This window comes from Podarcis bocagei (assembly GCF_964188305.1).
Source record: "Podarcis bocagei genome assembly, chromosome: 18".
Taxonomy (NCBI): Eukaryota; Metazoa; Chordata; class Lepidosauria; order Squamata; family Lacertidae; genus Podarcis; species Podarcis bocagei.
The window spans coordinates 8,461,267-8,483,082 of NC_138144.1; the positions used below are offsets into that span (position 1 = coordinate 8,461,267).

Consider the following 21,816-nt stretch of genomic DNA (forward strand, 5'->3'; position numbering starts at 1 on the left):
AAAGCTGAGGGTTCTGGTTGGCTAGAAAATAAGGATGTAGATTGGCTAGATGATCAGGCTATAGATTGGCTAGATGATCAGGATCCTGATTGGCTAGAAAATAAGGATGTAGATTGGCTAGAGGATCAAGATTCTGATTAGTGTGAAGCTGAGGATTCTGATTGGCTAGAAGATCAGCATTTTGATTGGCTAGAAGATCAGGATCCTGATTGGCTATAAAATAAGGATGTAGATTGGCTAGAGGATCAAGATTCTGATTAGTGTGAAGCTGAGGATTCTGATTGGCTAGAAGATCAGCATTTTGATTGGCTAGAAGATCAGGATCCTGATTGGCTATAAAATAAGGATGTAGATTGGCTAGAGGATCAAGATTCTGATTAGTGTGAAGCTGCGGATTCTGATTAACTAGACTATATGATTGGCTAGAAGATTACTATTGTGATTCACTAGATAACTAGACCTTCCAGGACACTCCCCCGCAAAAAAATCATCTTTTGTGAAGATTTATCTTCATGTTTTTCTCCCCTCCTGCTCCTCATTTTCTTCCTAGATCTTATTTCATTGCTGCTGGGTTTGTCCATCCATCCATCACTGAAGGAGTATCTCTCCAGCAAATAAGCTCTTATCCAAGAACTCGTTCCACTTAGCTCCAGATAGATAATTTCTTTTCTTTCTTTTTTTAAAGGAAAAAAAAATCCTAATTTGGGGAAATTGCTTCTTTTCCTTGCCAAATCTTTCAAATGGGTCTTTGGCGATCTTTTATCTGCTTTGTGCTGTTCAGTCAATAATTCACATTTTGGTAAAGGGAAAACAATTTCCCAAGCTCACATCATCCCTGGAGCTCACAGGGTGTTTTGGGGCCAGCTGCTACCCCTCTCAGCCAAACCTGCCTCACAGGGCTGTTGTGGAAATAAAAGCAGGGTGCTGGGAGAAAGAACCGTCCTCACATACAGAAATGCCAAGCTCAGCCCCTGGCAATCTTAAGACAGTAGGAGATAAGGGCGGGGGGGGAATCCTTCTTTGCCCATTGCAACGCCGGAGAGTACCGTATTTTTCGCTCTGTAAGACGCACCAGACCATAAGACTCACCTAGTTTTTGGAGGAGGAAAACAAGAAAAAAAATATTCTGAGTCTCAGAAGCCAGAACAGCAAGATTTCTGAAATCAGAAATCCCTCTTGCTGTTCTGGCTTCTGGGATAGCTGCGCAGCCTGCATTCGCTCCATAAGACGCACACACATTTCCCCTTACTTTTTCAGGAGGGGAAAAACGAGTCTTATAGAGCAAAAAATATGGCAATTGTTGGTCAGAATCAGGCAATCCTGGACAAGCAGATGATCTGGAGTCCCAGTTTCGGCCCCTCCAGATGTCCTTTGTAAAAAAGTGTGCATTCGCGATGATTCGTGCACAGGGCAGTCGCACACAATCCCACTTTCAGTCCAGTCACACTGCGGCGGATATCCAGTATCCTGCTGCTGAAGTCCTGTAATGTTTCATCCTGCAGGTAATTCTGGTTAATTTTTCTCCTGATTTTGCAGTGCCATAGCTTCTCTCATATATGTATAAAATTAGTTTTTTAACATAGCATTTTCAACAGTTATTAAACATACTTTTATATCTTATACAATTTCTTTGACTTCCATCAATCACATCTGAAAATTTTCCAATCTTTTCACAATGTACATTTCTTATTTCCACTATTACATTTAAATTTCATAACTGATGTCTCTCTTCTTTCTCTTCTTTGCAATATTTCATATATTTCTTCTTACAAAACTTTTTGTAGTCCTACTAGCGTAATTTGTTGATGACAGTTGCTCTTCAAATAGTTCGTATATTTCTTCCAATCTTCTGTAAATCTCTGGTCCCGCAGGTTTCGAATGTCATTTTATCCAGTTCTGCGTGGTCCATTAGTTTCGCCTGCCATTCTTCTTTCGTCGGGATTTCTTCTTGCTTCCATTTCTGAGCCGACAATACTCTTGCCGCTCTTGTTGCATAGGAGAAGCAGTGTCATAGCTTCTCAGGGCAGCAGCAAAGCGGTGTCATAACTGGGGAAGCCATTGCACAGCGAACGGTTAAATAGGATAGATCCAGCGCTGAGACTTCTATTTTGTCAAGAACTTGTTGCAGGGAGTCAGAACAAATCCTGAACCATCTTGGAATGTTTTCCTCCCTAAGAGAGCAAGAATAGAGAGTACCCATCTTCACTATACATTTAAAGCAGTGTCATATCACTTTAAACAGCCCCCTCCCAAAGGATTCTGGGAACTGCAGTTTGTTCTGAGTGCTGAGAGCCCCTTATCTCTCTGCACCTCTGTCCCAAAATATGTTCCTGCCTTGGCTCTTCACTTCTCTAAGGCCCCGTATAAGCCATAGCTTTAAGGCAGGATCAGACCACTTCAAACAGTCATGACTTCCCCCCCAAAGGATTCTGGGAAGTGTAGTTTCTTCAGAGTGCTGGAATTTGTTAGGCAACCCCTGCCCCCCCTCTTACAGAGCCATCCTCGGCCATCTAAAATTCTCATTTCTTTAAACTGGCCATCTGTCGGTAGAGCACGAGACTTTATCTCAGGGCTGTGAGTTCGAGTTTACCCACGTTGGGCAAAAGATTCCTGCGTTGTAGGTGGTTGGACTAGATGACCCTCATGGTCTCTTCCAACTGTACAATTCTATGGGGGGAGAAGGTGTTGGAAGCAGAAGAGGGAACAGCGCTTAGTGAGCAGGGAGAGGCTGTGGAAGAGAAAAGTTCAGAAACAGAAAAGGAGAGGGGCCCAAGAGGTAGAGAGGAAGTCCGTCTGGTGAAGAGTCGCGGATTTCTCCCCCTCCTGCTGCAACCAACTCCTCTCCCTCTGGTCTCACAGAACCAAGAGAGGTGTGAACAAGGTGGAGGAGAGGTCGGGCCGCATGCAGGCATAGTCTCTGATTGCCTGGGAAAAGCCCTGGAGAGGAGGGGACTTTGGCAGCTGTGGGGAGGCGAGGACTTTCAACTCGACCTTCCGGGGGTGATCTGCTGTGCTCAATAATAGTAATAATAGTAATAATAATTTATTATTTATTATTTATACCCCGCCCATCTGGCTGAGTTTCCCCAGCCACTCTGGCGGGCTCCCAATAGAATATGAAAAACACAATAAAACATCAAACATTAAAAACTTCCCTAAACAGGGCTGCCTTCAGATGTCTTTTAAAAAGAAGATAGCTGCTTATTTCCTTCACATCTGAAGAGAGGGCGTTCCACAGGGCGGGCGCCACTACCGAGAAGGCCCTCTGCCTGGTTCCCTGTAACTTGGCTTCTCATAGGGAGGGAACCGCCAGAAGGCCCTCGGTGCTGGATCTCAGTGTCCGGGCTGAACGATGGGGGTGGAGACGCTCCTTCAGGTATACAGGACCAAGGCCGTTTAGTGCTTTAAAGGTCAGCACCAACACTTTGAATCGTGCTCGGAAACGTACTGGGAGCCAATGCAGATCTCTCAGGACCGGTGTTATGTGGTCCCGGTGGCCACTCCCAGTCACCAGTCTGGCTGCCGCATTCTGGATTAATTGCAGTTTCCGGGTCACCTTCAAAGGTAGCCCCACGTAGAGCGCATTGCAGTAGTCCAATCGGGAGATAACTAGAGCATGCACCACTCTGGCAAGACAGTCTGCAGGCAGGAAGGGTCTCATCCTGCGTACCAGGTGGAGCTGGTAGACAGCCGCCCTGGACACAGAATTGACCTGCGCCTCCATGGACAGCTGTGAGTCCAAAATGACTCCCAGGCTGCACACTGGTTCCTTCAGGGGCACAGTTACCCCATTCAGGACCAGGGAATGCCCCACACCCACCCGCCCCCTGTCCCCCCAAAACAGGACTTCTGTCTTGTCAGGATTCATCCTCAATCTGTTAGCCGCCATCCATCCTCCAACCGCCTCCAGGCACATTAGGCCCGACATCCCACCAAGCCTGTGCAAGTCGTGTTCTTTCTCATCAATTCCCAACTCGCACGGTGTGCGATTCACTGCCGCACCTCCTCCTGACCTGGTCTGCCTCTCTTCTCTTCTCAAGTCCCAGGGAAGCCAATCCTGTCCGTCCACCCGACTCAAGAAAATGCCCTGCTGGTCAAGTGGGAGCCTCCTCTGGACGCAGAGGGTCAGGTGCTGGGCTACCGCTTGCAGTTCGGCCGCAGGGACGTTGATCCCTTGGCGACGCTGGAATTCTCCTCGGAGGAGGACAGGTACACCGCCACCAACATCCACCGAGGGGCCACCTATGTCTTCAAGCTGGCCGTCAAAAGCCGGCCCGGCTTCGGGGAGGAAGCAGTCCAGGAGCTCACCATCCCAGAAGACGTGCCCAAGGGGTACCCGCAGATCCTCGAGGCCAGCAACATCACCTCCAAGTCGGTGCAGTTCCACTGGATGCCCCCGGTCCTGGCCGAGAGGAACGGGGTCATTGTGAAGTACACCGTGGCCTATCGCGAGGCCACCTCTTCCGGGAGCCCGCAGGAGAAGGATCTCCCTCCGTCTCCCGAGAACTCGTACACGCTGAACGGCCTCAAGCCCAACACGGCCTACGATGTTAAAATCCGAGCCCACACCAGTAAAGGTCCGGGGCCGTACAGCCCTTCTGTCCAATACCGGACGTTCCTCCTGGACCAAGGTAGGACTTGCCGACTTCTCCACGGTGACTCTCTCTCCCTGTATCCTGAGCTGCTCCCGGGAGGCAGAGAAGTAAACAAAACAAAGCGATTAAAAATGAAATACAAACAAAAACACGCAAGCCCGCAAATCAAAAGCCATTAAGCTCCCCGCTGGCTTGGAAGACAGGCGTGCAAGTACGTTCCTTTAAAAAAATAAAATATCAAAATTAGAAAGGCAGGTGCTTCTCTCTGCCTTCGGCAGGTAAGTCCTCTTTCCTCTTTCTTCCGAAAGTCAAGTCCAGACAGTCCTCCTTGATTGACAGCTGGGCGGAGCAGTCGCTATCACAGGTGGGAGGAGCCTTTTCTTCTGCTTTCTCGACTTTTCTTTCTCTTTTTCTCTTTCTCTTTCTCTCTCTCTCTCTCTCTCTTTTGCAAACCACAAAACAGGGGAAGGGGAGATAAACAAAACACGAGCCCCACATGTCCGTCCCCCCGCAGAGGCCCTTTTCTCCTCAGCAGCCAATCAGGAGCTACGTAGCCTGTTTTCGAGGGGCGGGCACAGGGGCGAGGGGCATGTCCCGTTGTGTGATGTCATGGCGCCAGGGTGGGTGCGGGATGGAACGGAATGGAATGGGCAACCTTTCTGGGCGGAAGCCGTAGCGTTGTGTATTTCGGAAGGCATTGCCGATTGGTTGGAAGATGATTCTTGCCGGTTGTTTGGAATTCCAAAATGTGGCTCTTTTCACCCCGTTCCCCTTGCTCCCCGCCTCCCCTCACTGCTTTTCTTTCCAACAGTTTTCCCCAAAAACTTCAAAGTGAGGATGGTGACCAAGACGTCCGTTCTCCTAGGATGGGAATTCCCCGAGAATTACAATTCTGCCGTTCCGTACACGGTACAGATTTATATTGATGTTTGGGGAGTGTTGCGCTACCTGTAGCGGGTGGAGGGACCCCCCTTTCACCCCGAGGTTCACGTTCCCTCACTTGCCAACCTCTCGTAAATCTCGATTCGCTTCTCCCCTCCCCCCCCCCGAACTTCAGATCCAGTACGAGGGCAAAGAGATCGAGGTGGACGGCCGTGCCACTAAGAAGCTCATCACGAACCTGAGACCTCACACATTGTACAGGTTCATCCTGAAAGGTCCCAAGGGCACTCTGGGGAACCTCCAACAGCAGGTGGAGGTTTCGACGGCAGCCAACCTGCTCAGCCGGAAGCCGGAGGTAACCTACAGACACGACCTGGACGGGAGCATCGTGGTGAACCTGCCGGAAGTGAAAGGCTCAGATTCACCTGCGCAGTATGTAAAAATAACGGGGAGGCAGTGTTAGGATATTTCCGTTCCTCCTTAAAAAGGGAGCAGGCTGTTGTGTGTCACAAGCCTGCGTACTTCCTGCTCACAGGGAGTTTCCGTTTTGTATATAGCTTTTGTTTTCTGTCTGTTGCCTCGACACGAAGGCAGGCAGTCATGTTTTTCCTTTGTTCTGACCAATGCTGAATAAAGTTGTAAATATGCCCTTCTGGGTGCATCTTCTGCTGCGGAGTCTGCTGCAAGGGCGGGCACGAGTCCTGGAATGTGTCTGAGGCTCATGTCGCTAACTGATGCTGTTCTACGGGAGATCGATGGATCGTCTGGAGATGACTGTCTCCCTGGCACTTTCCCAACAGGCAGGGCCATCTTACCCATAGGTGCTAGGGGTGCGGGGCACCCGGGCACCAGTCCAGGGGCCAGGAGTTGAGTCCGGGGAAAAGCCCGCCACCGGCTAGAGCGCCACGGCGGGCTTTTCTGCTGCAGGCGGCTCTGCGCCATGAGTTCGAGGGCGACCAAGCCAGCAAGATGCTGAGGCGGCTGGCTGGCTCCGCCCTCCTGCGCACCTGGGACTGGGCAACCTGGGGGGTGAATCTTTGCACCCCAGTGCCACATATGCTTAAGACAGCCCTGCTGGGAAGTCAGGCAACCTGCAGCCCACAGCCCACAAGCCTGGTTTCATGTAGCTCCCTGCCAGGGATTTTAATGTATTTATTTCTGAATAATAATGTTGATAACAATGTCACGCTGGGGTGTGGACTTAAACATGTTGCCGAGTTCCCAAAAATAGACCAGAGGCAATTGTATTTCATCCAGCAGAGCTTTACTGCTACTGAAGGCAAATGAGCATAATGGTCACAAATCCAATTCATTCAGGATTGGCCCCGTCCATAAGAAATCCAGTTGCAGCTTAACTTAAAACTTACAAGAACTTATAATAAGACTAAACCGTAACACTATAGCATACAGAACACCACACCAGAACAAAGAGATAGAAAGAGAACATAAGTAAAAACCAGGCTCCTTCTGGCCTTACTATTATAGTCAGCATGACCTTGACAGAAAGAGATAACAGAACCAGTTCAAACCCGCTGTACTCAGCTTCTCAGAAGGAATAACCCAAACAAGAACCTTCTTTCACACAGAGAAGAAACCTTCCAGAACCCTCCTGAACTAAACAGAACAAGAAAGATCTCTACACATCAGATCAATATTTTCTGTACTAAGAAATGCAAACAGACAAATAATAATAATCTTATTATTAATATGCCGCCCATTTGACCGGGTTGCCCCAGCCACTCTGGCAGGCTCCGGAAAAAATATTAAGCACAATAAAAAAGACAAATTGCCCTATATCCCTTTTTTAAAAAAGTTTAAAATTCTATGGTATTTCATTCCACCTTTAACCTTTTATTTCTTAGCTAGGGTGGTCCTTCGCTGCCATTCTCTCTTTCGTTTTTAGCCTGTTCCCCATCTCAGTTCCTTCTCCTTTCCCGATCTGCCAGGGCATACTACATCGTGGTCGTTCCCCTGAAGAAATCCAAAAGTGGCCAGTTTCAGAACATATACCACAGTCCGGAAGAGATGGACTTGGAGGAGGTGAGTGACAGCCGTCATTCATGTACCCCGCACCCCAGCCCTCTTGTGTACACTCGGGGTTGGCCCAGGACATCTCCTAGAATCCTCTTGGGTAGATCAAAGAATGTGGGGCAGTGGGATGATTTAGGGGGTGCAAAGAGGCGGCGGGGGGGGGGGGCGCTGGAGCAATAAACGACTACCAGACTTTGAAAAGCTGGTATCACTCCATCAAATTCATCCGCTTTGTTGAATTCATTCAACTAGCTTTTGAATAAATGCGCAATTAAATGTTGCTGTTCTGCATTTTCTTTTACTGTTCTCCTTTTCAGTGGGTTCTGCAAACCGCTGTTCTGAACAATGCTTTTTATAGGGTTGGGGGAACTGGGGGTGAGTTCATGGAACCGGGGGGGGGGGAGTTTGGGAAGCACTTCTGTAAGACCTCAGCAAATGTTGGAGGAAGTCAACCCTGGATATTTACAGAAGCCTACAAACTTGTAAGTCTGTCAGGAGAGTCTGCTGCACCTCAGAACCTGCATGTTTCTAGCTGTGGGCACTCACAAGTTTCTAGACCTCATTGCCGCAGAGAGAAGATTTGAAAGTGGTGCATAGAGAAGTTCTAAGTAGCCCATGGATGGAGGGCTTGGGACAGGTTGTTGTGGGGCAGAGAGGGGAAACTTCTGCCCTCTGGGTGCTGCAGAACTACAACTCCCATCAGCCACAGCAGTTGCCAGGGATGATGGGAGTTGTAGTTCAGCAACAAGCAGAGGCCCAAAAATGGCCCCTATACCTGGCTTAGAAGGAACTTCCATAGCGGTGTGGAGGCCCAACACATTTTCATATATAAACCCTCTTCCAGGGGCATATTTAGGCACAGCTAACCTTTGGTCTTTGGTCTCCGATTCTTCCAAAGAATCGCAACGTTGGAAGAGACCCCCTGAGGGTCAGCTAGCTTAACCCCTTGCAATACAGGAATCTCATTGGAAACCACACCGGGCCCCGCTTAGCTTTGCAACCGTGATAGCACTTCTAGGAAGGTCTGTGCCATTGTGCCCCTGAGGGATAGGTCAGCACGAGACTTTTAAATCTCAAGGTCACGAGTTCGAGCTTCACGCTGGGTGAAAGATTCCTGTATTGCATGGAGTCCCATGATCCTCAGGGTCCCTTCCAACTCTGTGAAGAAGGATTTATATCTGCGGAGGTGGGGGATACGTTGGTCTCAGTAGACCAGAGGTCCGCAACCTAAGGCCCATAGGCCAGAAGCGACCCATAAGGGTTGCTTAACTGGCCCATGAGCCACCCCCGAACCAAGCCGCCCACCGACAAGTTCCCACGCACAGCGCTAAACCAGCGTGGCGCGGGGGCTCTCTTCCGCTGCTCGGAAAATCAGTTCTGCACATGCCCAGACCATAGCTGTCAACTGTCCCTTATTTGGTGGGAAAGTCCCTTATCCCAGCACCGTGTCCCGCTGCTGTCCCTTTTTGATGATGTCCCTTAAATTTCCCGGGTTTCAAAGGAAGCCGCTCCTCTCCCTCCCTCCCTGCCGGCCAGGGAGGAGGGAGGCTCCAACTGGGTTGCTTGGCTGCCCAGCCCAGCCCCCTCTGGCCTCCTCTCACCGGCCTTGGCCCCCGGGAGCCCCTCCCCGCCAGGACTGAGGAGCCTTGAGAGGAGAGCAAGGGCAGCCATAGAGAAAGCAGTTCAGAGAGAGGAGGAGGAGGCAGAGGCGGAGGTGCGGGCAGGTGTTCCAAGGGCTAACCATAGAGGGGGAAAGCGGAGGAAGGACCGCAAGTTCTTCTCCCATAGATTTGTAGTGGTAGACTAGCATAGATGGTCTGATCTGTGGGTTTACTTCGGGCGCTATTCCCCCCCCCCTTCCTCCCACCCGGCCTGATGGAACTGAGAGCTGCAGATGGAGCACGAGAGAAAAGATACAGAACTGCAGCAGCATCTTCGTAGCTTGGACTTCGTTTTGCGCGAAAAGTGGTTGCTGCTTGTAGTTATTTAATTGCAGTGTTTCATCGGCTGGTGTCTTGAGCAGCAACCTCTGGAAACGAAGGGCTAAAAACCAGCGCTGCTCTCCAAAATTATCTGGTCCCTTTTTAACTTCGTATTTCAGCTGGTTGACTAAAATCCCTTATTTTGGCTGCTGATCCCTTATTTTCGAGGCTGCTGGTCCCTTATTCTCAAATCTGTAAGTTGACAGCTATGGCCCAGACGCCGAAAATCACTTCTGCGCAGGCGCGATTTCCAGCGTCGTGCTGCGCCGGTCTGGCCCACGGAGGTTCTCCGTGAGTCTGGCTCATGCCCAGTAAGCCTTGCTGGCCTCTGCAGCAAACACTGCCCAGACCCTTATATTTTCTTCTGAGACCGTTCTCCCTGAGGGAGGCTGGGATAGTTTAATAAAGGAGAAGAGTAACCATACTTTTGTGCACCTGGAAGCTTCTGTCTTGCCTTCTTCTCAATCTCTGTGGTGCCTTGCGTAGCTGATTTGAACCTCCTTCTTCGTGTTCCCCTTCCCCAGTTGATACAGATTTCCCGGCTGCAACGCCGCAGCCTCCGCCACTCCCGCCAGCTGGACCTCCACAAGCCCTACATCGCAGCCCGCTTCAACACCCTGCCCTCCTACTTCATCCTCGGGGACTTGAAGCGCTACGAAGGCTTTGAGAACAAAGCCTTGGAACCCGGTCAGAAGTACGTCATTTTTGTCCTGGCTGTGCTGCGGGCCTCCGATCCGGTGAGTCCTCGCCTGCTTCTGAACTTTGCTTTGTGTGTAATGCTCTGGATTCTCTTGGCTCAGACAGATTGCATCCAATGTGATTTGAATCCCCGCAACAGAGTGAGATCCCGTTGCTCTGTCCCAGCTCCGGCCAACCTAGCAGTTCGAAAGCATGCTAGCGCAAGTAGATAAATAGGTACCGCTGCGGCAGGAAGGTAAACGTTGATTCCATGTGCTCTGGTTTCCATCACGGTGTCCCGTTGCGCCAGAAGCGGTTTAGTCCTGCTGGCCACATGACCTGGAAAAGTTGTCTCTCCTAGTTGCTCCTCTCCTAGTCTTGAAAACCCCACCAGTGCCAGATATAGGGTGGCGAGCCAAAGGGGGCAAATAATAATAATAATAATAATAATAATAATAATAATAATAATAATAATAATAATAATAATAATAATAATAATAATATTACATAATAAATAATATTAATTTAAATCCCTATATTTATACAAGTACCAACTGAGAAGATTGTGTTACTGACGTTACATATGTTTCTATATGATTTATGCTGTATTTGCAGCATAGTATATCCTGTTCTGTTCTGTTACTATGGTGTATTGTTTGTAAGCTACTTTGGGATTCATTTGAATGAAAAGCAGCCTAGAACTACTAATAAATCAATCAATATCCATTAAAAAAAAAAGCATGGAAAAGCTTCGACCCACAATATAGACGCAACCCTTTCCAGCAAGTTTTTTTTTTTGCAGACTCCTGCAGAACACCACCAGCATTAATTTAACACCACTGTTAATTTAACTGCAATTCTTACATTACAGCCGGGGGCTGGACTAGAGGACCGCTGGGGGTCCCCCTTCCAGCTGTTTGATTCTAAGCGGTTCCACGTTTGCCGTCGCCTGCGCATTACTGATTCCCTTCCCTCGGCTCTCCTTGTTTTCTCTCCCTCAGTTATACGCCGCCAGCCCCTTTTCAGACCCGATCCAGATAGACAACCCGGACCCACAGCCAAAGATTGACGGTGAAGAGGGACTGATCTGGGTGATTGGACCTGTCTTGGCTGTGGTCTTCATCATCTGCATCGTCATCGCAATCCTCCTCTACAAAAAGTAAGTGGGTTTTGCGTGCACGTTTTGCGCTTCCAAAGCATGTGTGTGGACCCCCATGCTGCTGGCTGTGCGGTATAGTGGTTAGGGCAGTGGCTCAGAGTGGGCGATACTGCCCCCTGTGGGTCAGTGGGGTGACCTTAAGGGGGGCATGCTGGGAGGCAGGGGGCACTCAACAACTCACGGTCTTCCAAAAGCTGGTGTCACTATAGCCAGGCACCACTATACATTAGAAGCAGAATCATACCACTTAAAACAGGCATGTCCAAAGTCTGTTTCAGGGGCCTCATTCGACCCGCCGGTCGATTTAATCCGGCCCCCATGGCAGCACTGTATTTTTCGCTCTATAAGACGCACCAGACCATAAGACGCACCTAGTATTTGGAAGAGGAAAACAAGAAAAAAAATATTCTGAATCCCAGAAGCTTGCTGTCCTGGCTTATGGGATAGCCACGCGCAGCCTCTCCTGGGCTGGGGAGGCTGCGCGCGGCTATCCCATAAGCCAGGACAGCCAGCGGGATCGCAGCGCAGTGATCCTGCTGGCTGTCCTGGCTTCTTGCTTGGGGGAACTTTCATCCCCTTCCCGGGAGAGGCTGCACGCGGCTAAGGCTCCCCCAAGAGCCCTTTAAAGAGCCACGTGGAGCGTGTGTGCGGCTCTTGGGGGCTTTTCCCCGAGGAGGGAGAAGGGCTTGGGGAAAAGCCCCCAAGAGCCGCATACACGCTCCACACGGCTCTTTAAAGGGAGCGCTGAGCAGAGCCTCCCACCTGCATTCGCTCCATAAGACGCACACACATTTCCCCTTACTGTTTAGGAGGGGGAAAGGGTGTCTTATAGAGCAAAAAATACGGTATATGTCCTGGGGTAAAATCCTAAAAAAAGCTCAGCAACTTTGAACGCATGTTCACTTTATCAAATCTGGCCCTCTTTGAAAAAAGTTTGGGCACCCCTGATAAAACAATAATGGCTCCCCCCTCGCCCCAATGAATCCTGGGAATTGTAGTTTGCTAAAGGAGCCAGGAGTTGTTGGGAGACAACCCCGCAGAGCTGCAATTCCCAGAGTTCCCTGGGGAAAGGGGTCGGCTGTTAAAGCGCTCTGACCTTTGAAGTGTTGGAGAGCCGGCCAGAATCTTTGGCAGAAGACTGCGAGGTTTGGACCTGGTGCAAGATGTCTCCTTCCCTCTGGCAGATTCGTGGGGATGATCTGGAAGCGACTCTCAGCACCCTTAGCAAACTACACCCCCCAGAATCCTTTGGGGGCGGGGGAAGCCATGGCCGCTTTGTGATGGGCTGTGACCTTTAATATGTTTAATACGGCATCTCACTCTTGAATGTACGGTGCTTGTGGGGACACAGCGAAATGAGAATCACCTCCGTTTGAATCTTCGCATGTGATTTAGCTGCGATTCGTACATGGCTGGGGGCTGGACTGGATAACTCTAGAGGTCCCTTCCAACCCCAGAGTCCTGAGTTCATCCATTTTATGGAGTTAAACTAAGCCATTTTCATTGTACTTTTAACACGGTGTAATCATGGACATTTTGAAATCTATTGCGTTGCAATCTTCCTTAGCGGTGCCATGCAAAACTTTGAATAAATGCTTTTTTTATAGGGTAGCAGGGCATTGGGGACGAGTTTGTGGAACCAAGGAGGCAGTGGCTCCAAATCAGGAACCGCTGAGTTAGAATATTGGGCTCGGACCTGGGAGACCAGGGTTCGAATCCTGACCACTCAGCCACATGTAACTCACTGAGTGACCGTGGGGGCCAGTCCACTTCTTTTCTCAGCCTGGTCTACCTCACAGGAGCGTGGTGAGGATAAAACGAAGGAACACTGAAGATTATTTACTTGCCACTCTCTGAGCTCCTTGGAGGAAACATGGGATATAAATCAAATCGGTGAATAAATAAATAAATGTGGAAGATTGGGCGTGGCAGGGGGGAGGTAAGGGATTCCTTTCGCTTCCTATGGAAGTGTCAGGAGCTGCCATGACTAGAGACAATATGTTGCAAGGGGTCAGTCACAGATCAAGGGAAGTAATAGTGCCACTGTATTCTGCTCTGGTCAGACCTCACCTGGAGTACTGTGTCCAGTTCTGGGCACCACAGTTCAAGAAGGACACTGACAAACTGGAACGTGTCCAGAGGAGGGCAACCAAAATGGTCAAAGGCCTGGAAACGATGCCTTATGAGGAACGGCTAAGGGAGCTGGGCATGTTTAGCCTGGAGAAGAGGAGGTTAAGGGGTGATATGATAGCCATGTTCAAATATATAAAAGGATGTCACATAGAGGAGGGAGAAAGGTTGTTTTCTGCTGCTCCAGAGAAGCGGACACGGAGCAATGGATCCAAACTACAAGAAAGAAGATTCCACCTAAACATTAGGAAGAACTTCCTGACAGTAAGAGCTGTTTGACAGTGGAATTTGCTGCCAAGGAGTGTGGTGGAGTCTCCTCCTTTGGAGGTCTTTAAGCAGAGGCTTGACAACCATATGTCAGGAGTGCTCTGATGGTGTTTCCTGCTTGGCAGGGGGTTGGACTCGATGGCCCTTGTGGTCTCTTCCAACTCTATGATTCTATGATTCTATGATTTATACCCCACCCATCTGGCTGAGTTTCCCCAGCCACTCTGGGTGGCTCCCAATCGAGTGGTAAAAACATGATAAAACATTAAAAACTGAAGGGCTGCCTTCAGATGTCTTTTAAAAATAAGATAGCTGCTTATTTCCTTGACATCTGATGGGAGGGCGTTCCACAGGGCGGGCGCCACCACCGAGAAGGCCCTCTGTCTGGTTCTCTGTAACCTCACTTCTCGCAGTGAGGGAACCGCCAGAAGGCCCTCGGCACTGGACCTCAGGGTCCGGGCTGAACGATGGGGGTGGAGACGCTCCTTCAGGTATACAGGTATATACGACCCACTATTTTAAAGATTCCTACAATTCAGATGGTTGAGAGTCCTGGTGAAGGGGTGTGAAGGGCTACTCTCACTAACCTCATCTTTATCTTTTCCTCCTTCTCTTCTTTTTTCTTTCTTTCTTTCTTTTTTTTACTGCTTCCCTGGACAGCAAACCAGACAGGTAAGAGTTTTTAAAAGCTCCCGGTCTCTGATTCAGGTGGCAGTTAGGTGCACCTTAGGAACCAAAAGGCAATCAGTAAAACAAAGGTGGCACTTTAAGCTGCAGCTGAGCTACTGAAACATCGCTGTTCCTAAAAATGCCAGCAAGGTTTAACCCTCGAGTAAAGAGGGGGGACAACCCAAAGGGAATGATATTGCAACTTGTCCAAAAACAGGTTGCAGGTGGAGAGGGCAGTATTCTGGCAACACTCCTAGGCTCTTGAATTATTTCGGTTTGGGTCACATATTTCTCCACTCGCACTAGGGCTCAGGGTTCTCCCATAAAAGTTGATTTGCAGTTAGTTCAGGAGACCTCAAGGGGGGGAGAACAAGCCATTTCTCAAGGCTTTAGACAATAAAGTTTGGGCTTTCCAGATGGCTGGCTATTGGATTGCTGGCTTCCGACAACAGATTTGACGTTTTGTATGTTGACGCTGCTTTTTCTTCTTGGAAAAAAACCGCAACAAAACCCTGATAGGTCCGGGTGCTGTTTGTCTTTATTTATTTGCATTGTTTATATCCCACTTTTCCAACCTTAATAGAACACGCAAGGGAAGCTCACAAGGCAATTAAAACCAGTACGCAAACAACATCTAAATTCCAGATCATGCCGTTGAAAGATAATCACTGCTAAACAAAAGCCAGGAAGGGGGGGGGGAGGAGTACATTTAGTGAAACAGAAAAGTATCTGAAGAAGTGTGCATGCACACGAAAGCTCATACCAAGAACTAACTTAGTTGGTCTTTAAGGTGCTACTGGAAGGAATTTTTTTATTTTGACTATGGCAGACCAACACGGCTACCTATCTACTACTAGAAAAGGCAAGAGTAAAGTAACAAGAAAAAGCCGTAGCTTGGAGGCAGAAAATCACCAAGGATGGGACAAAATGTATCTCATGAGGCAGGCAGTTCCACAGACTAGGTATTGCTTCCTAGGTGATATTTTCCATTGTTCCCTCTCCATCCATGAAGGAAAAACTTTCTGGCTGATCACGGAGGATAGGCAAGGAGGATGAGATGGTTTGGGGTACGTTTAGGGGTTTGGGGGTAACAGCTTGGTGACCCCCTGGCCTGATCCAGAAGCCTTTTCTTATGGCCTTAACCACAGAGTCTGGGGACTCCCAGATCACAAAGAGCCTTGTGTGTTGCTGAGCAATGAGCCAGACAATCCCAGAGCAGAGGTTCCTCCTCCTCACCGTAGTTTTCATCTGCTCGAAGGAGATGCCTGTCCCAGCAACATCTTCAATGTCAAGCCTAGGTGAACTCTGCTGCGTTCTCCTTTTCTGAATAGTAAAAAGTCGACTTCGCGTTGAGTCTCGAGTCTTCATTCTGACCTGTGAATTGTCCTGACATTCAGCAGCCATAACTTATCAAAGCCAATCATGCTTCCGGTTTTAACGCTCGTTCCCCCGGCTGTTGGAAATTCATCTAGATAGCAACAACTAGACTGTGGAACTCCCTGCCTCATGAGTTTCACTTTGCCCTGCACAGATTTTGCCAGAATAAATTTGACACTGCTTTTGAGAGTCTGTTTGGGAACCGTAATGTGCAGTTTTGTGGTAGTGGTGTTTTTCATTTAAGAACAGCGTAAGCCAAGTTGAGGGACGCAGGTGGCGCTGTGGGTTAAACCACAGAGCCTAGGGCTTGCCAATCAGAAGGTCGGCGGTTCAAATCCCCGCAATGGGGTGAGCTCCCGTTGCTCGGTCCCAGCTCCTGCCAGCCTAGCAGTTTGAAAGCACGGCAAAGTGCAAGTAGATAAATAGGTACCGCTCAGGCGGGAAGGTAAATGGCGTTTCCATGTGCTGCTCTGGTTCACCAGAAGCGGCTTAGTCCTGCTGGCCACATGACCCGGAAGCTGTACGCCAACTCCCTCGGCCAATAAAGCGAGATGAGCGCCGCAACCCCAGAGTCGGCCACGACTGGACCTAATGGTCAGGGGTCCCTTTACCTTTACCTTTTAAGCCAAGTTGGGGGAGAGCACCCATGACTTCCCCCCTCCACAGCTGTCAACCTTCCCTTTTTTGCGAGAAATTCCCTTATTCCAGCGCCGTTTCCCGCTGCTATCCCGGACTGTTAGATATCCCATAGACTGTCCCCGGGACAGGTGAGTGAGGCTGCTGATCCCTTATTTTCAAATCTGAAAGTTGACAGCTATGCCCCCCTCCCCGGCCCAAAACTTGCTGGACTCTTGGCTGGGGAAACCCAGCCAGATGGGCGGGGTATAAATAATAAATTATTATTATTATTATTATTATTGGACTCCCACCATCCTTGACTGTTGGCTGCTATGACTCCTGGCAGCTGGAGCTCAACATTTGGAGGGGCACCAGGGGGTCCCCAAAACTGACAGCGGTGCAGCGCTGCTCACAACTCCTTTAAAAAAAATACATACAGTGGTACCTCGCAAGCCGAATGCCTCGCAAGACGAAAAACTCGCAAGACGAAAGAGTTTTTCGTTTTTTGAGTTGCTTCACAAGACGAATTTCCCTATGGGCTTGCTTCGCAAGACGAAAACGTCTTGCAAGTTTGTTTCCTTTTGGATTTTCAATGCATTCCTATGGGAAACCGTGCTTCGCAAGACGGAAAATTCGCAAGACGAAAAACCTGGCAGAACGAATTAATTTCGTCTTGCGAGGCACCACTGTATTCAAAATTATAAAAAGACATATTATCCAAAAACATATCATCCTTGTGTCCCCCCCCCCCATTTTTCCTCCCTCCCCCTCCCCCACAAAACCCACCCACCCCCCGACTTCCCTCAGTTCCAGTCTTTGGTTTCTCTAAGAATGCTGTTTTCTGCATGTTACAAAGTTGCATAGATCCTCAAACTATTTAGCTGATTATTATCAGTAAAAAGTTTGTGAATGTTTATTCAAAGCCAGCCAAAGAGTCCAGTTCGCTTTGTTGCGTCTTCAGATACTTTGTAAAGGGTTCCCATTCATCTTTAAAGTCACAGTTATCCTTGTCCCGTAGCTTATATGTCAGTTTTGCCAGTTCTGCGTAGTCCATCAATTTTTCTTGCCATGATTCTTTAGTTGGGGTTTCTTCAGTCTTCCATCCTTGTGCTACCAGAACTCTCGCGGCCGTTGTCGCATACATGAAGATGTTTTGCAACTTTTTTGGCAGGTCTTTCCCTACAATCCCCAACAAAAATGCCTCGGGTTTTTTAACAAATGTTAAATGGAACATTTTCTTCAATTCGTTGTATATCATTTCCCAAAATGTTTTAATTACCTTACAATCCCACCACATATGATAAAATGTCCCCTCCTTTTCCTTACACTTCCAACATATATTTGAACTAGTTTTGTACAAATGTGCACACAACTCCTTAAAGCCTTGTCTTTTATCTGCTCTGTCTCTCTTCTTCCTCCTGATCCTCAGCAAACGAAAAGACTCAGAGCCGCGCATCAAATGCATGTTGAACAACGCAGAGATCACCCCTCACCACCCCAAGGACCCTGTGGAGATGCGGCGCATCAACTTCCAGACCCCAGGTAAACAGGCCGCATGCCACCAGCACCCCCGGAATCTCCCCTCGCCCCCTGAAACTTCACTCGAAGAAAGACCGGCCCGGCTTGGTTGCTGCCAGTCAGAGTGTGCGGCCAGGCTATACCTGCGGCCTTTGCAAACGGCTGCCGTCGCCAAGCAACATCTCAGGTAGGAGGAGGAAATGCCCAGGTCGTGTGGGGCAGAGGCGGCAGTGGCAGGTTCACCTGCTAGGGAGACCCCTGGCAACGGGTGGCAAATCGTAACAGACCTTTGGCAGAGCTGTTTGTGTGCGCGATATTTGACGATCGCCGAAAAGCTGCAGAATGAGATGGTGGCCACAGGATCTAGCTTCTTGAGAAGCTCTGCTTTCTTTTCTTTTTCTCTCTCTTTTTTAATTTTAAAAAAGCAAGTTCCTAGTCCTTATTGTTCCTTAATGTATTATGGAATGAACACGAGCAACGCAAGGGGGAAATCCCATACGTTTCTCTGCCTGGTGCTCTGACTGAGTGAGTAAGGGCTGTAGGCTTTCTTGGTATTACTGTTTTATCTGTGCCTTCTGCCGATATGTAAGCTTGCCTTTTGACTTCTAATGATTTGTTTTCTTTTCTGGTTTTGTTTTGTTTTTAAATGAAGGTTTCTGGATTTAGGTAGGTAGGTTTAGGCAGCACTGCTCCGTGCAGAAGTGAACAAAAAAATGCAAAATTTAATTTATTAGTTTCACTTTTTAAAGGCGAGGCGCTAGTCCTCATGACCAGACAGAGAAGTCTGAAAGTGTGCAGGGAACGCTTGGCAGAACCTCAGGGCGCAAGGCAGGGCTGCCTGGGCAGGAATCTTAGTGCCCGGGTGGGCTGTGGGTGCGATTTGATGTCCGCCCCCCCCCTCGATTTGCCTAGTGGAACTCAAAATTAGTGGTGCCAAATTTGTGGGAGGTGGAGCACAATAAATTACGTCCCCCAAAAAGTGAATTAGTGGAACCGCACTCAAGTTTTGCAAGGATTTATAGTTCAGAATCCAACTTTCATTGGTGCAGGATTTTGATGATAATAATGTGAGCAGCTATTATTATTATTATTACTGCTGCTATTATTTGTGCTATTGTTGTAACTGATGTTATTGGCACACTCTCAGCCCTGGCTTCACAACAGGGGGAAAAGGGAGGCTTAATTTCCAGGGCTCTTTGTCAGTTGCCGCTAGTTTATCAGCCTCTCTAGGCACACAAGATGTCTGTTGATGGAAAGACCTTTTTGTTGGCAGGGAGGCAGATCTGGTCCATAATTTGCCTCCTTCCTTGGAGGTTTCTAAGCATAGGTTGGGTGTCCATCTGCCAAGGATGCTTTAGCTGAGATTCCTGCATTCGCAGGGTCTACATCAGGCATCCCCAACCTTCGACCCTCCAGATGTTTTTGGACTACAATTCCCATCATCCCTGACCACTGGTCCTGTTAGCTAGGGATCATGGGAGTTGTAGGCCAAAACATCTGGAGGGCCGCAGGTTGGGGGTGCCTGGTCTAGGTTACCGTTGGGTTCCCTTCCAGTTCTGCAATTCTGTGATTCTCTGATTCCCATTGTCATCAGGCAGATTAGCCAGCGCTCCAGGATGATGGGGTTTGTAGTCCAGATTTGGGAACCCAAAGCTGAAGGACACAAAAGCTGAAAGGACACCAAGGTTCCTTTATATCTAGCTAAAAATATTGCACGGGTTTTGCACTCAGTTGTGCAACAGCTGCTGCTGTTTATTATAGGCTATTGCTAACTGAATGTTCTTCAGTCTTGGGTCGGACTACAACTCCCATCATCCCTTAGCTGGGTCAACTGCTGAATTAGCAACAGCCTGCAATAAATTGTAAAATAATGATGAAACAATGCAAAACATGTATGTATTATGTCCATAGATAAGATACTGGGACTTTAGAGCTCCTTTGGTTTCCAGGTGTTGCTGGAATACAAATCCCATCATCCTGGAGTGTTGGCTAAGCTGGCCGATGGTGAAGGCAGTTGTCTCTCGACAGCTTCTGGGAGACCCAAGGTTGAAGGATACGACCACTTTTCTTCAACCTTGTTGATGGACTACAACTCCCATAATTCCCAGCCAGCATAGCCAACGGTCAAGGACGATGGGAGCCAGAGTCAAGCCCTTCCCTTGCCCATCAGCTGACGTCTCCCAAGACATGCCAACTGATTGGCAAGTGAGTGTGGTTTTGATGGTTCCTCAGTCCTGAAGTAGGAAACGGGGAACCCAGAAAAAATGCCCGAAGCACCTCCCAGAAATGTCTGGGTTTAGTAGAGCAAATTGGAAGGAGAGGTGTTCATGGAAAAGTACCCTAACGGACACCTCTTCGGGGTTGGCCTAGATGATCTTTGGGGTCCCTTCCAACTCTACGGCTCTGCGATTCTGTGGATATCTAATTCTTATTTCTAAGAGTCCCAGGCTCCTGAACTCAACAGGAGATCAGGAGTAAGGGAGTTTTAAAAGCCTAGCTCCAGAATGGAGAGAATATGGAGAGAATCTGTTTTTTTTTTCAGTGAATTGTATTTATTTATTTTATTTTTTTAACTTTTTCACCCTGGCTTTTTCCATGGTTTCCGGTTGCTGCGTGTGGTTAGGAATGATCCCGTGTTGTTTTGTTTGGGGTTTTGCTTTTAACATGCATACATACCGCACACTCACTCGCTTGCAGGTGTATGCACACATAATTGCATAACAGTGTAAGGTAAAGGTAAAGGGACCCCAGACCATTAGGTCCAGTCGCGGCCGACTCTGGGGTTGCGGCGCTCATCTCGCTTTACTGGCCGAGGGAACCGGCGTACAGCTTCCGGGTCATGTGGCCAGCAGGACTAAGCCGCTTCTGGCGAACCAGAGCAGTGCACGGAAATGCCGTTTACCTTCCCGCCAGAGCGGTACCTATTTATCTACTTGCACTTTGACGTGCTTTCGAACTGCTAGGTGGGCAGGAGCAGGGACCGAACAACGGGAGCTCACCCCGTCGCGGGGATTCGAACCGCTGACCTTCTGATCGGCAAGTCCTAGGCTCTGTGGTTTAACCCACAGCGCCACCCGCGTCCCATAACAGTGTAAGGAATATCAGTTAATTCCGAGGGCTGTTATATGGCAGGAATCAACCCAGTGACTGCTTTTGCCCAAATCAATCCAGGACGTACTTCTTGCTTTGCCCTGCAGCTTGTGTAGGAACGCCTCAGATTTTCTTTGCATGGCTGTGTTGCAGCCTGCTGCGTTGCATGGGGTTGGACTAGATGACCAGGGGTGTCCCTTCCAACCCACAATTCTATGGCAATGGGGTTGCATCCGTTGCTCCTCTCCCTCGTTCGCCTGCCCACCGAAAGCATGCAGCCCCAAGTAGCGGGGCTGGGGAAACCCAGTCAGATGGGCAGGGTACAAATAATAGAATTATTATTATTATAAAGTTGCCATTATGGCATGCGAGGCAGCCACCCCCCAAGCTGAGAAAAGGCTCTCCAGCCCTGACATATAGGAAAGCTGCCAGGTGCCGCTTCCCATCCCAGAAGCAGAGAACAGTATGTCGACGTTTGGCATCTCTGGGCATTTGGTGAGGAATCATCTGTGTCTGACCTGGAGCTCCTTTGAGAGCCAGTGTGGTGTAGTGGTTAAGAGCGGTGGACTCGTAATCTGGTGAACGGGGTTCGCTTCCCCGCTCCTCCACATGCAGCTGCTGGGTGACCTTGGGCCAGTCACACTTCTCTGAAGTCTCTCAGCCCCACTCACCTCAGGAGGAAAACCAATGGTGTCCAGGGTTGTAAAGACTGCGGAGAGAATAATTGGGCGCACTCTTCCCACCTTGGATCAAATCTACGCTTCCAGGTGCCATAAGAAAGCTGCAGAGATAGCACAGGATAGTACGCACCCCGGAAATG

General features: G+C 48.9%; 1 protein-coding gene across 15 annotated transcripts in view; it reads left to right on the forward strand.

The window, feature by feature from the left end:
- PTPRS (protein tyrosine phosphatase receptor type S) overlaps window positions 1-21,816 on the forward strand; it is a 310,037-nt gene that overhangs the window by 250,458 nt on the left and 37,763 nt on the right. For 11 of the 15 annotated variants that reach the window (XM_081177568.1, XM_081177569.1, XM_081177570.1 and 8 more), the window contains 7 exons: window positions 4,041-4,631; window positions 5,407-5,504; window positions 5,653-5,909; window positions 7,424-7,517; window positions 10,015-10,227; window positions 11,170-11,327; window positions 17,818-17,930. In XM_081177568.1, coding sequence (XP_081033694.1) covers window positions 4,041-4,631; window positions 5,407-5,504; window positions 5,653-5,909; window positions 7,424-7,517; window positions 10,015-10,227; window positions 11,170-11,327; window positions 17,818-17,930 — 1,524 coding nt within the window. The remainder of the gene's footprint in view (window positions 1-4,040; window positions 4,632-5,406; window positions 5,505-5,652; window positions 5,910-7,423; window positions 7,518-10,014; window positions 10,228-11,169; window positions 11,328-17,817; window positions 17,931-21,816) is intronic. The other 4 variants (XM_081177562.1, XM_081177567.1, XM_081177563.1 and 1 more) reach the window with 1 other exon arrangement.